We start from the raw sequence: 16,183 nt of genomic DNA on the forward strand, positions 1-16,183 counted from the left end.
TAATTCAGGAAAACTATTGAAAAGTGTGATCAGTTAAACCAGGCTTCCCCAAACGACGGCCCTCCAGATGTTGCTGAACTACAACTCCCATTATTCTCAGCCCATTTCATTCATAGGATCATGGGAGTTGTAGTTCAGCAACATCTGGAGGGCCGGAGTTTGAGGAAGCCTGAGTTAAACTGTAATGAGTTTTCTCTTAGCTTTTTAAATTGCCAGTTTCTCATAGTCTTTCCTTAAAGGAATGTGTATTCCTGACACTATAGTTGTAATAACACTATTTATGCCTCTGGCCCCACTCTCCTGCCTTTAAAAGGTGAGTTTACTTATCTTTATTTCAGTGCCGCACCTGTCTCGTCAATCTTGATGATCTCAGCCAGCTGGAGGCTATATTGCATGCGTGGCAAAATGCAGCACTGCGCCAATCAGCATCTCCTCATAGAGATGCATTGAATCAATGCATTTCTATGGGGAGCTTTCAGCATCTCCACGCAAAGCGTGAAGACGCTGAACGTCAGTGATGCACAATGTGCAACAGTGCCCCAGGAAGCACCTCTACTGGTCGTCTGAGTTACTGCCAGAGGAGGTGTTACTAGGGAGTATTGTATACACTGCCTTATCTCTGAAAAGGCAGTGTATACATTAAAATGTCTGCAGGGACTGACTATACTCATCAGAACAACTACAATAAGCGGGAGTTGTTTTGGTGACTAAGGTGTCCGTTTAAAGCAGGTTTTTAGTATTTCATAAAAATATAACTTTTGTCAAATCCCAGCTTGTGACGAGTCTTGTGACAAATACAACATTCCTGATATGCAGTTTTTAAAATTAATTTCCCATTTGTAAATATACAATGCTGGTCTCATTCATAATATAAAGATTTGGAGAATAACTAAAAAAAAAACTACATATCCACTTTCAATAAGTTATTATTTTTAATTAATGTAGATTAAGCAGAGCTTTTAGCCCAGATCTACACCTTCTTTGTTGCTCTGTTTAATTCAAACGCCAATCCTTTCCTCAAATCTCCATTTTCTTTTCTGACATAGCACATTCCGGTTTAGTCACGAGGCAGTGAGTACAGCTACAGTTATTACACTCAGTCAATTGGAGGCTCAAAGACAATTAACAGAAGAGCACAAAATGGGGACATGAAAGTAAGAGAATACAGTTTTAAAAGCCACCATTTTGCTCAAGCCATCAGATAGTGTTTTTAATGCCTTGGGAGTTTTATGTTTTGGTTGAAATCAGCCTTTTCTACAAGCAAAACGTACAATCCTTTTTATACAACTGGGACACAATTAGCAGTAAAATGTATTTTAAATGATTTTGTTCAGACCTCTGTCACAAACTGGTTTATAAACCAAAATGTAATTGATACTATTTCATTATTTTATTACATGGTGGTTGCTCCACTTTTACAATGCTATCTTACTTTTCTATTAGCAACATGTCTCACTTCCTCAATGTATCACTAAGATAACAGGCTGATAACCTAATGCATATTGCAGTATTCAGATAAGGGTTGAATTTCTTTAGACAAAGATTTAGTGTGTATATCCATTCTAAAAATCGAAAGCATTTCAGAACATGTTAAGCTGTCCTTAGTGTTAAAGGGTTACTCCGACCACCATGGCCACTTCAGCGATTTGAAGTGGTTATGGTGGCAGAAGTCAGTATGTGCAATGTTTTTGCTTTAAGTACAACATATTAAGCTTGAAAGGTTAAGTAGTATTCTAATAACACCAATGCCTTTCATTCAGAGTTTCTAAAAACAATTTACAACAATGTATAATGTGCTTAGTGTAAAATAGGATAATAAATAGCAGTGTGTGTCCCTTTAACTGGGGTACTGCAAGTCACTGCAGATTTCAGTAAACATCGATATCTTTACAAAACTCCTCAGTGACTTGCAATATCTCTAGTACATGTAGTCAGGGTGCAAGTGATAAACATTTTACACTCACATTTGTACACGTTTAGCTTAATAAATACACTGTCCTCAAAATGGAAAACCGAGCAATGGTACTTCATTTTATTCAACTGTTATTTAAACTCTAAAACAAGCAAAATTAGCACAATATAAAGTGATAAACATATTCAAACCTAATCTCTAATAAAATACTGCAAAACCAAAGAAAGAGAAGGAATATTAGTTTGAGTAGAATTTAAAAATATAAGTTATATAAAGGCTTGTTTCAGGAGTTGCAGCTTTTACAGTGAGCATACCCCATGTTAGGCCCTAATTGAAGGTTTTTAGCTAATCCTGGTTCTGACATTATGTTCTATATTCTAAACATGATAGTTTATGCCCACACTTTGAGGACTAATAAAATAAATAAAATAATAAAATAAAATAATAAATAAACCGAAAGCAAGAGGAAACACTTGAACAGGACACTTGAGGGTCCAGCAGTACTTTTCCGATATCCTTTTTATACAACCTTTACTTTATTGGGAATGTGGTGAAATAGCTAGGGATCCGCAAAGCTAGCCATGCTAGAGGAAAACTTTTACAATCCATTATTTTAGCTTAAAGGGACACTATAGTCACCCAGACCACTTCAGCTCGACGAAGTGGTCCAGGTGCCAGGTTTTAACCCTTCAGATGTGAACATAGCAGTTTCAGAGAAACTACATTGCAGGGTTAATCCAACCTATAGTGGCTGTCTTCCTGACAGCTGCTAGAGGCGCTTCTGCGACGCTGGATGTTAAATTCGCATCCAGCGTGCAGAACGTCCATAGGAAAGCATTCAGAAATGCTTTCCTATGGACTGTTTGAATGAGCGCGCGGTTGCGCATGCGCATTCTGCTCCACTTGGGAGCTGACGTCGGCGGGGGAGGAGTGGTCCCCGGCGCTGGATTAAAGTAAGTAACTGAAGGGGTTTTAACCCCTTCAGTGCCAAGGGAGAAGGACTCTGAGGGGGGGATGAATTAGAAATCCATCTGTCCATTTTGCTAATTTACTAAATATTCACATTCAAAGTATTCATTTTAAGTCCATGATGAATTCAAGAGTGACTTTTGTCTATTTCATTTGCAACTAAGTTCCTCCAGACTTTAACTAAAATCTCTAGTTTGAATGGAAATTTAACATAGAAAGGGCTTAATATCCTATAGATCTTGAACAATATGTTTGTAACTGGTATAAAATCCCTGCCTTACCAATTGGTTGCAGCAGAATCTCACATAGGAACAGGAAGTTCCAGACTTTTCCAATACTTTCCATTCACGTCTACGTAAAAAGATAACTGAAACTTCCGTTGATACCTTAATGGGGCTCTGTCACCTCCTGGGGTCTTTGCAAATATTGCAAAGACCCCCAATGGTAACTTTGCCGCCTGCAGTGCGTTGGTTAGGGTACAGGGGAAAATAAGTTTAATTTACCTGAAACTGTCCCTCATGACCATCCGGTGGATGCTGCATCTAACAGGAGCCCATGTGAGTACAACCACTGATGTTAGTTATGTCAGGTACAGGAAAAATTCTCAAGTCAAAGTAGTCTATACTTTGCCTTCTGATATCTTTTGACTACGGTGGAATTTCAACACATTTTAACAGTCATGTGAGTATTTCATAAAGATTTTATCTTTCTAAAAAATACTAATTTTGCAGGATGGTAGGTAGGCGGCTGTGACAGACGCTTTAAGTAATGTAATCAAACTGTTAAAAACCTAACATTTCCCTGCAGAAAACCATACATATAAAAAACAAAACAAAAAAAATAACATTTGTCTTAAAAGGACACTATAGTCAACAGAACAACTACAGCTTATTGAATTTGTTCTGGTGAGTATAATCATTACCTTCAGGCCTTTTGCTGTAAACACTGTTTTTTCAGAGAAAATGCAGTGCTCACATTACAGCCTAGTGATAACTTCACTGGCCACTCCTTAGATGGCTGTTAGAGATCCTTCCTGTGTCATTGTTGCCTAAAATGTATCAAAACATTCAGTGTCTCCTCCCTCTGCATGCAGACACTGAACTTTCCTCATAGAGATTGATTGATTCAGGGCTGTGTTTGAATTGTGCTGGCTGTGCCCCTGATCTGCCTCCTTGTCAGTCTCAGCTAATCCTATGGAGAAGCATTGTGATTGGATCAGGCCACCACTTCTGATGATGTCAGCAGACAGCTTGTTTTTCTGAGGCAAACGGCATGCAGAGGTACAGCTTCAGGCTTGAATACAAGTAAGATTTTGCTATATTTATGGAGGCATGAGCGACCCAGGGGGCTAGATGGTGGTTTTAACACTATAGGGTCAGGAATAGGGTCAGGAATACATGCTTGTGTTCCTGACCCTATAATGATCCTTTAAACTAATGTGCTATCACCCAGAACACCCTCAAAGGATTACAGTAAGCAGTCTAACCATTAACAAAGAGAAACTGAAATACAATCATTCATTAATTCTGTAATCAGAAGACGACCAATGCAATCCAACATAAAATAATGTTGTTCATGGTTCAATAATATACATGGTCACTTGAAGCATGAGATGTGGCACAATTTCAACAAATCTTTCCAAACTGAATAGGTTTATTATTATTATTGGTATTTATATAGTGCCGTATATATCGTATATGTATTATTTTAATAGATCATTTTTTTTTCTTCTAAACTGAATGTTTATATATAGCTATAGTCCACAGGTAAAATCGCATTAAATCTAAGATGTGCTTATAACATTTAATGGTTTTCATAAAGAGGTCGTACCTGCATATTTTCTCTTAGATCTGTGGCTTCCCGTATTGGTTGAATTGCGGTTTTGAAAACGTCATCGATGGACTTTATCCATAATGTTCTCATTGAAGCATAGTCCCTTGACTTCTTTGCTTTTCTCACAGAAAGGCCTCGTTTATGAGGCTTACCACCACCCCTTCGATTTGTAATAGCCACATGGACAAATAGAGATGCATGAGTTAAAATATCTCCCGTTAAAGATTGCAGAGGGATATGTCTGTAACCAGGCTGTAGACATTCAAAAGGAATAGTGTACTGTCCAATAAATTCATCTCCAATATAATCATCATCAAGCACCACAAATCGCACCATAGTAAGTTCAGGAAGGTTCACTTGAAATTCAAAGCTTTCATCAAATATTGGATTGTCACCATTTTGTTGTACCGTTTTTGTTCTTTGTTCAGCACAATCTGCGGGTATACCATGAATCTCAACGTATACATAAGGATCCACAACATCTCCTTTAGACCCTGATCCCTTGGGTTTAGGAAAATTTTGGCCACTGATAATTTTGATGTGAAGAAGCTGTGGGGAAACTCCAGGCACAGAATCTTTTGTGTTTGCACTAAAAAAAGACACTTCTTCACGCATGATTGCAGGCCTCAGAACATATCCGCAGTTTCCATTCTGACGGAACCAGCCAATATTAAGATCCATCATTAGCCCAGGAGTCTGAAAATTCATAGCTACTATTTGGCAACCACACTTCCAAAAATCCTGAGGATTCATGTTGCTAGAATCTATTCTCATAGGGCTGGGAAATATCCTGGACAGGAATCTTTTATTATAATTAACAAAGTCACCAGCATTTTCATTTGCATATTTGCTAGCAACCACTTCATTAAAGGAGCATATTTCCCAGTGTTTCTGATTCTGAAATGACGACTGAAAGTCAGTAAACTGAACAGATTTACAAATGCTTACCAAGTCTGAAAGTTCTTTGGAAAGCGGAATCCTCTTCACAGTGACAACACTTTGCTGTTCTTCGCCTTCTTTCCCAACTCTTTGTGACATCTCTAAACCTTCATCTTCGTCTGTAACATCTCCTTCTACTCCAGAACAATCCGGGGAAAGTTTTTTAGTCTTTACAAGTAGCTTTCCTTTCAAAGAATCCGGAGATGGAAGATAAGATTCTTCTGCATTAGGAGAGCTTATGTATAATTTATCACCTAGAATTTTTTTCATATGCTGAACCATAACTTTCTGTTGCTTAATGGAGCAATGGTTTTCCAAACATAAAATCAATGGGTATTCCGATGCATGGAAAGCATATTTGTTAACAATATCAATGACACTACGGAAGACTATCTGTGAGGTCATAGTATGACCTGTATAAATAACAGGCTCGTTGTCTGGGCCATCCCACACATCGAGTTCAACACTTCTGCAACCCATTTTCAGAGCTCGAATGTAGCCCGTAATATCTGAAGGTCCCCTAAACTGGTCTTCTATTAAATATGTATTATGTGATGAATTTATGTAGTAGTGAGATAGCGACTGTGTCATATCCTGGCAGACTTTTTTGTGCTCTGGATCAAAAATGCAGCAATCTGCAGACATAAGGTAATTAGTGAAGCCATCAAGGGAAAGACACCCTTTCTCCTTACCTATAGAAGGTTCATATTTTTTGATGATATCAAGGCTAATTTCCTCGGTCACATGGGCAACACCCTGTTCTGCTTCCAAAAACATCATAAGGTCCTTAGTATCCAAATATTCTTTATTGCTTGAAAATTGAACTAACAAGAAGTAAATTTCAGGCCTGGTGCACAGCTCATGAAAAACTTCAATGAACTCATCTTTTGACACATCAGTGTTGACCTTATCCTTTGCCTTCTGTAATTCTTTGAATTTTAGTTCAATTTTGAGGTTTTTAAGACCTGGGTTTACGTTTTTTATAGACTGTACTGCCTTGCAAAGAGGTATTTCCTCAGCATTTGCCTCGACAACTTCCCTGAAGATATCAGAAAGCCAAGATGTCCGCATATTATCATGAAAGCTTTCAATCATATCCAGTGTGTGCTTCCCATATGAAATTAAATAGCGTAATCCAGTTACCCATATATTGGCGACATCGGCTGAATTTGCAACAAGGTCCAGTGATTCATAATTATCACTGTATATGATAGAAAAAGCACAGTCTTCGGATATCTGGTCATAAATTCCATTGCTACGGAAAATATCAGTATTTTTCCCATTTCTCACTTCCTTTACAGACTTAATATCAATTTTTGCTTTTTCTGAGTCTTTCTTAGAGGGCTCCCACCTCAGTGATTGCATGTCTGCATCCAAGAGAAAATATCGGTGATAAATTCTAGAGATTGACCGTACTTTTTTTAATTCGGAACCTTCCACCATAGCATTAATACAGTCGCTTGCACTGCTGATCTTTTTCTCTGTTGGCATACTGCTGAACGATACGGTTTTCTTTCGTTCTCGTTTTTGTTTTGTTCCATCCTGAAAAGCAAAGAAGAGAAACACTTAGTTAGGAACACCATTTTCAATTGTTGATATCAGTACAAGAATTATTAGGCCATTACATGATGGTCCTCATATAATCTTTTCATAATATATCAGATTTTCAAAGGCTGAAACAGAAAAAGTACCAAGTAAAGGAACATTAATTAGCATCTATAAATTAACACAATGTACAGGACACTTGAGGGTCCAGCAGTACTTTTTCAATATCCTTTTTATACAACCTTTACTTTATTGGGAATGTGGTGAAATAGCTAGGGATCCGCAAAGCTAGCCATGCTAGAGGAAAACTTTTACAATCCATTATTTTAGCTTAAAGGGACACTATAGTCACCCAGACCACTTCAGCTCAATGAAGTGGTCTGGGTGCCATGTCCCCCAGGTTTTAACCCTTCAGATGTAAACATAGCAGTTACATTGCAGGGTTAATCCAACCTCTAGTGGCTGTCTTCCTGACAGCTGCTAGAGGCGCTTCTGCAGGACTGAACTGTAAAAGTAAGCAAGAGGGTTCAAAGACAATGTCATTGTGAGATAGAATTAAAGCATCTAATGATATAGAGCCTCGTTTCTCAGTTCGTATGCCATTTGACTTTGATCCCCGGGATTTCTGACTTCCCAGCCAATGATGGATTTATAATTCATACTAAAATTCTTTAACAAAATCACTTTAGCATTAGCACCCATTTAGCTTAAAGCTATGCTACACAATATGTCACGGATAATTTAAAGACTTGTAATAATCAACTGACTGATAAACTAACCACCATGGTACATACTACCCTACTTTTGACTCAAAGATGTGAAGGGTTCACAGAATCTCTTGTCATATGGTGTCTAAGGTTCTGTAATACTTTCCAAAATTGCCTTGTATGCCCCTCCCCCTTTTTTTTACTTCACTTTACCTTTAACTTTTTTATTTCAGTGCTGTATACACTACATTGTTTCAGAATGTAAAATCTACTGTCAAGTTCATACTGAGATGTATTGTACCATCAGCTTATTCAGTTTGGCTGCTAAATAAAGAATTAAAGAACAAAAAGGGGGTTGGCACTCTAAAACACAAAGAATATAGGGAATATAAATAACAATTTCAAAGTAGAAAACTAACTTACAATTTAAAATCAATTTAAAAGTGACACTACAGGCACTCACACCACTTCATCTCATTGAAGTGGTCTAGGTGCAGTATCCCTATCCCCCTTAGAACTGCAATGTAAACCATTGCAGTTTTTGAGAACCAGCAAAGTTTACATTGCAATATCTACCAAACAGCCACTAGAGACGCTTTCAAGTGTTTACCAGACTCTGGGTCCCCTAAATTATGCAGGACATCCTCACGCTCTCAGGGCCGTCTTTAACGTGGGGGAAATGGTGCAACTGCCCCGGGCCCAGTTACTCCTGGGCGCCCCAGAGCAGCTGCCCCGTTGGCCTCCACTTTTAGTTTATCTTCCCCATGGGCCTGCAGATGCAACCGGGCGCCCACACCCAAAGGAGGCCCACCGCGTGGCCCATGCACTAAAGGTCACCCAGTGGGCATTTGTAAGCAGGAGCCCAGTTGCGCGCTGTGGCCCTTTAACAGCGCGACTGGCTCCTTGCTTTTTGGCATTCTGGAAGGAAGTGATGGCCACAAATCACTTCCTCTCACAAAGGAGAAGAGGTGCCGCGTGGGAGAAAGAGAGGAGGGGGGATGGGCCGAGAGCGCCAAACCCCAACTCCCAACAGCATCAGCCACCAGTGTGGACAGTGGGGAAACCACCCTCCAAGGTAGGAAACTTGAGGGTGGGTTTAAAATTGCAAGTATGTGTCAGTATGTCTATGTGTCTGTGTGTGTGCCAGTATGTCTGCCAGTGTATTTCTCTGTGTGTCAGTAGGTCTGTCAGTGTGTGTCAGTATGTCTGTAAGCGTGCGTGTGTCACTATGTCTGCCAGTGTATGTGTCTATGTGTATGTCAGTGTGTCTGTTTATGTCAGTGTGTATCAGTAGGTCTGCCACTGTATGTGTGTGTGCGCGTGTGTCAATGTGTCACTATCTCTGTCAGTGTATGTGTCTGTGTGTCAGTATGTCTGACAGTATATGTGTATCTGTATGTGTGTGTATGTTGTCACTGTGTGTCTGAGTAACTGCATGTGTGTCAGTGTTTTTATCTGGTTTTCTGTATGTGTATTGGTGTGTCTGTATGTCTGTATCTGCATGTGTGTCATTGTGTATATCTGCGAATCTGCAAGTGTTTCTGTGTATATGGGTATCACAGTGTGTGTGTGTATGTTGCAGGGTATGTGTATATGTGCATATATCTCAACATTCAAATGCCAACTCTACACACAAATACACTCCTGCATTCAAACTTCAACACTACATATAAACACAATTCTGTATTTTACACCAAACTTAAATTTCAGTATCAGTTCACCACTGCATTCGAAAACCAACACTACACATAAGTGCATACTTACATTCAAACATCAGCACCACATACAAACACACCCCTACATTTACACAAACACACTCTATACAAAAGCATAACAGTGCTAAACACAACCCTGCAAGCATGGGGAAATGGTAGAGCCATAGCTGTCAAAGCATTGTTAGAGTTGCACGACAGATAGGGATCTACCTTTTGGCCATTCTTGGGGTAGGAGGACCCCAATAAAATCTCACATTAGGGACCTTTCTACTTTAGTTCTTCCACTGCACTGGGGTGGATAGCATGATTGCATGCCAGGGAATGGGAGGGTGCAGGGTCCAGGGGGCCCCAAAAAATGGATTTCCAGGGTTCGGTCAATATTACAGACAGCCCTGCATGAGGACATCCAGCGTCAGTGAAATCCCAATAGGAAAGCATTGAGTCAATGCGCGAGTGATTCAAGCGCATTAGGTCCCCCCATCGGATGATGATAGAGGAGGAGCAGCAGCAGCACCGTCCCAGCGCCAACGGACAATGGCGCTGGAATCAGGTGTGTAAAGATTTTCTTTATCTGCTGGGGGATTGGCGGGGGGAGGGGACACAGAGGGCACTATAGTGTCAGGAATATAACGTTGATAGCTTTGTATTCCTAACATAAAATCCCTTTAAGGTCTTTTTATTTTACTAATCAAGATTGTTTCTATTACCTTGGTTACTGCAAATACTTTAATGTTTAATGACATGTATAATCACATAAAACATTTATAACATTTTATGGCAGTAATTTTTTTTTTAGATGTATATTCATGCTGATAATGAAGTACTCTGAGGTTCAATTAAGATATGTAAATGTATAAATTCTATTTTGTGTAATCTTCACAAATTATTGCAAATATTAAAATGTATGGAATGTTTGTTGTATCTGGATATTTGTTAACTATATATAATGTGTTTTAACATTTTATCTGATTTAGAGCTTGATTAAAACACCGTAAAACAACTGCATCTGCCATAGCCAACATATCTTGGTGTTAACTTAAAAGAGAATAAAATGTTTAGTTGAATTTCGAGACGCTGTGCTAACCAAATTGCAAGCCGATATATGGATAAAAAGTTATTTATCGCTATGTTAACTTGACCTTTTTGGCCACCCAGCTGCCCTGCACCTAGTGACATGTTATCAGAGATCGCTCTTTTTTTTTTACTTATTTAATATTTTATTCTTTTTCTTGTTATATAGAACATATACATCATTATATGCATTACCGTTTTCTCAAATTGCAATGATAACAAAAAAATTCAAGTGTATACATATCAAACATACAAAACAATGACTATACATTAACAAAAATACACAAAGGGTCCAGACTGGGGGCTTTCTTGAGTCAGATTAGATTTTAGTTAAGCAGTTTTACATTCCTATTATAATAACTAGCTATCTCTGTAACATATGTAAGCAGGGTTTAACTATAAACTAATTTTCCTGTATAATACCTAGCCAGTTTTTCAAAGTACTTGGTTCTTTAACTATCCCTATCTCCATTTTCAGCTGATAAATTAGTTGTGATTTTACTTCCTCCCATATTGGGATTTCTCTGGCTTTCCATTTCCTAGCAATTGATATTTTGACTGCTAATAGTGTATGGATTATCAGGACAGCATATTGGTCCAAATTCTGAGACATGTGTAGTTGTAACAGAAATAACTGTGGTTTCTTGTCAACCTTAATTCCTGTCCATGATTCAATATTTATAGTTACCATATCCCAAAATCTTTTTATCTCACCACATTCCCACCATATATGTAGCATTCCTGCCTTATGATCCCCGCAGCGCCAGCATTTATCCGATGCATCCGGGTACATTTTAGCAAGTTTATCTGGCGTTAAATACCATCTGTTCATGATTTTATATTGGAGTTCCACTAAGTTCAGACAGTGTACATTTTTTATGGTCAAATTCAGTGCTATCATCCAGTCATCATAACTTATGTTATTATCTATTTCCTTCTCCCATTTTGATATCACTAAGCCAATGATTTCTTCTGGGTCAGTTTCTATTAAATTAAGACACTTTGAGACTAACTTTTTAATAATAGTATGGTCTTTTAATAATTGTTCAAGTATTTTATGTTTCGCTGAATAATTTTTTATTAAGTGCTCATTAAGATACCCCTTTATTCTTATATAGGTAAATATCTCTTTGGCTTGTAGCTTATATTCGTCTGTTAAAGTATTAAAGTCTTTTATCTTACCATTCTCTATTATATTATTGATTTTATTGACCCCTGCGTTGATCCAGCACTGAATGTTTAAATCCCTTATATTTTTTTGCAACTGTCTAAACTCAATGCTAGGAAGCAGTTTACCTTGTAGGTCTAGGTCTTTTCTTAATTTGTACCATATGGGGATTAAATTGTTTAGGATTAAGCCCTTATCATATTTACCTTGTCTAAGGTTTTTTTTTATGGTCTGTCTTCCAGAAGAGAGAGTATATATCCTCCTTTATTTCGTCATTTAGTAGACTCTGTTCCATTTTAAACCAAATTTGTTCTTTTGCTACATCGGATTGGGTTATTATTACATGTGCTATGTTACAAGCTCTCCAAGTATGATTTAATTGTGGGATTCCCAGTCCACCCGATTTTATCTTTAATTTTGAATGGTTTCTACTCAATCTAGGGCGTTTTTGACCCCAAATAAATTTGTTAATAATTGATCGCTCTTATAACGAGAAGTGATTTTTGAAATTTTTATTGACATTTTAAAAATAATCCATTGCATCAATTTAATATGCAAACTTTAGTCACTAGATTTAGAGAATGTAAACCACGGACATAGGATTTGAGAGCAACAGCAAAAGGGCTCAGTAGCCATACAATGGTGAAATGTTTACCAAGAAGAAAATATTGAACTTTCAAATGGTTAAATCACACAGTATAATGCCCATTTATACTGTAAACGCCGGAATGACTGACTCGTTCTGGAAATGCCAAAACTCCCATTCTCTCATAAAGAGCCTAACCAATTAATAAGTCAAACCTAGTCTTTCAGGATGCCATATACTCCCAGCATACCCCCTGCAAGACTTCGGAAGAAAATACACATTTAATTTTATATTGAGAAATTAGCTCTTTCTTATACACACTGCCACGGGAGACATTGTGAATATATACAACAAACAGTACACAACATGCAATTCCAAAACAAGCATAATATGGTCTAAGAAATAACTACATTACTGCAGGTCTATCTTTTTGGCAAACGCAAGGCTAACATGTCAAAATGAGGGGGTATGAATTTGATATTAATTAATAATGTAATGCATGACAACATTTCTTTAAGTTAAGCAAAAAAACAACAACAGTGATTTGAGTTTCAGTGATACTCTTTTAAGCTGAGGCTGCGTTTTCTAATTCTGGCCAAAGACATCAAGACCACAAGCTTCCGATTCTCAATGTCAACTTAAAATATGGCATGTAATATTTTAGGCTACTTTGAAAAGTACATGGACACGGCAGCTGTTGGCCTACGCCTGAGCCAGGAGGTTTAACATTAACACAGTGTGCCTCAGCCACATGGACCCGTACATGTGCCAACAAGACAGTTACTGCATTGTTATATTTACTCACTAAATCTGATTTACTTTGTGTTCTCCAATTATCTTAATTACGTATACCTCATTGGCAGTATCTTTAGAAAGAAAAAATATTAATAAATAAATATATTTCCTTTTTATTTGAGAGGTTAAAATTTATTCTCAACACATGATCAATGTAATAATCCCATTACTAAATGCAAATGGAAATAACACACTTTTTCCGATTTTCATTCAAGAGATACGCTGGAAGTAACACACATTTTATACCTTTTTTCCCCCAATGTAACTTACACCTAAACCACCGAGAATATCAGGCACAGAAACAATATCTGATTGTAACCGTACGTGTATGGTACCCCAAACAGTTTACAGAATATACAAATATATTTCTTCATTTGTAGATGATCGATAACATGGCAATATGAATGAACCGTTATTGGTTGTGAAGAATAAGAGCAGTTAAAGTAATAAAATTAAGAAAATTCAAACCACCTTATTATGTCACACAGTCTACGGGAAGATGAAAACTACACGTAAAATAAGACATACCAAAAAGTTTTAATGGCCTAACTACTAAGGCTTCAATTAGTTGAGTTATGTACTATAAAATATATCAAATTGAATCATTACATCAGTAAATCATATACAATTGCCAGTTATGAGAAACTTATGTAGGACAAATATGTTCTCAAGATCAATGGAATATGATCTAAATAAACCTTTGCCAAGTTGGGACCAAGGGAAGCCGCAGTGCTTTAGGGCATCACATAGGTCATGAAAATTTTGGGAAATCAAGAGACTTCTCCTGACCACTGGACAAAGAGTAAGCTGTATCGGCTGGGGTGACTTTTAGATCCAACTTGCAGTGCTGCATGGTGTAATGAGAAAGAGATACAGACAGTCTCGGCTCATAAGGTTTATATTGAATCAGACATCAAGGATAAAGCACATTTTCTCTGCATAAAAAGTTAGGTAATCTGGAGGTTCTTTCGATTTTTCATTTATTTATGTATTTTTGCACAGACGCCAGGAGAAACACCACTGAGAGAGTAATATAACCTAGCATCTAATTTCCTACTCACCAGTGAGAAAGAGCAATGATAGGTAATTTTATAATATCATACTTTAAAAAGAGAGAGAAAGGACAAGGAAAATAATAAAATAAATAGGATGCAAAAGACAAAGAAGCAGCTGGTAAAATTAAATAACAGAGTAAACAACGAGAATAGGAGATATGTTTGGATGTCTTCAGCATGCTGGCGGTTCTAAAGTCCAAACATTAAAAATAAAGCCAAAGGATATAAAAAGAGAATAGTAGAAGGCCAAGTAAGGATCATTCAAGGTACAACAAGAGAAACATTTGATAAGCAGCTGGTGATCTAAATGAGGGGCATCCGTGAGGTCCAGAATAATACCTAGCAAGAAGCAATTTTGGGATTTGGCAGAGGGAATGCAAACTGATACCTATATTAAGGCCAGTGTATGGGGAAAGAAAGCAGAATGGAGAGTGTGAAGAAGAAGAACTTCATATTAAAGAAACATATTCATATATTACAATTACACAATTCACTCTTGTACGTCTGATGCCAAAGACGTTAATATTAAATTGTTTTTAGAAGCTATTTAAGATGGGTTTGCAATGAAATACCAGAAGAAACAAAGATTTAAGAAGAATCAAACAACTTCAAGGTTTTACAAAAAAAAAAATCTCTGCTTTTCAGCATATTTTTTTGTTAAACAAGGAGACTTATTCTTGACGTTTTTATATGGAAAATGAATAATTACACATACTATTAAGTAAAATTTTTTTTTATCAGTTATGTCCTCAGTCACGTAACAGTTCACAAAATAAAAGGTGTAATCTCCAGTCCCTGGGCCAGTAAATGAATCACAGTAAAAGCCAGTCGGTCGCGTACTTGCAACATTACACAAGTGTGAATTGCTGTGTGCCTCGATGCTACTTTTAGAGTTCAATTTGGCACATTCGTTAGAAACTAGAGACTTCAACAAGCCATCTCTCCTTTATATGGCAATGCCATCCAGAGATTTATTAATAAAATACTGCAGTCCACTCCAAGTTATTTAACAAGGAAAGGCCATTAGTCTTTATACATGCAATGAAATCTTTTTATTATTATGAGAAGAAACACGAATGAAATAGGTTGTTTTTTTTGCACTGAACGATGCATTACACGAATGCTGTTTGCATAACACACACTGGCACAGACAGTGTTGTGGAAACCTTAATTTTTTTTATCTTTAACCCCTTAAGGACTGAGGCATTTGTACAAGTTGTGATCAAATCAAAACGTAAACAAAACCTTGAATTTGCGCTATAGGTCTTTTCAGGCGTAATTCACCTCTTTTATATTATGGGCACCCACACTTATCATATTTCACTTTGTTCAGGAGAAACAGGGCTTTCATGTCACACCAAATATTTGTATAATAAAAATATCGGCGGGGACCCAGTAAGTACGAAGGACAGCAGGGACGTTCTATGCCGCCCGCCGTCCTTAAGTGGTTAATATGCTGAGTGTTTACAATTATCTTTATTCTGATAGAAACAGCTGCATATTTGTTATCACAAGGACCTAGAGCAGGCTTCCCCAAACTCCGGCCCTACAGATGTTGCTGAACAACAACTCCCATGATTCTCAGCCTATCTATTTCATTCATAGAATCATGGGAGTTGTAGTTCAGCAACATCTGGAGGGACGGAGTTTGGGGAAGCCTGACTTAGAGTATCAGCGTACATTTAATAGAATAATATAAGACACACATACAAACATGCCAAATAATATATAAAACATGTGTGTTCATCTACACAGACACCTATTTTACAAACTGCCCATCCGATACTTGAATAGTTCCATACGCCGTCAGACAGGCTTCCTAAAAATGTTCTACTTGGTGCATACCATTTCATGTTTCTCCCTGGTTTCTACACTTGGCACCTTAAAA

At 37.6% G+C, this 16,183-nt stretch overlaps 1 protein-coding gene across 2 annotated transcripts in view; it reads right to left on the reverse strand.

Moving 5' to 3' along the window:
- The window catches only part of PLCL2 (phospholipase C like 2), a 204,781-nt gene that overhangs the window by 64,649 nt on the left and 123,949 nt on the right, over positions 1-16,183 (reverse strand). For both annotated transcript variants that reach the window (XM_063452311.1, XM_063452312.1), the window contains exon 3: positions 4,712-7,195. In XM_063452311.1, the coding sequence (XP_063308381.1) occupies positions 4,712-7,195 (2,484 nt within the window). The remainder of the gene's footprint in view (positions 1-4,711; positions 7,196-16,183) is intronic.

This window comes from Pelobates fuscus, chromosome 4 (genome assembly GCF_036172605.1).
Source record: "Pelobates fuscus isolate aPelFus1 chromosome 4, aPelFus1.pri, whole genome shotgun sequence".
In the NCBI taxonomy this organism is placed as follows: domain Eukaryota; kingdom Metazoa; phylum Chordata; class Amphibia; order Anura; family Pelobatidae; genus Pelobates; species Pelobates fuscus.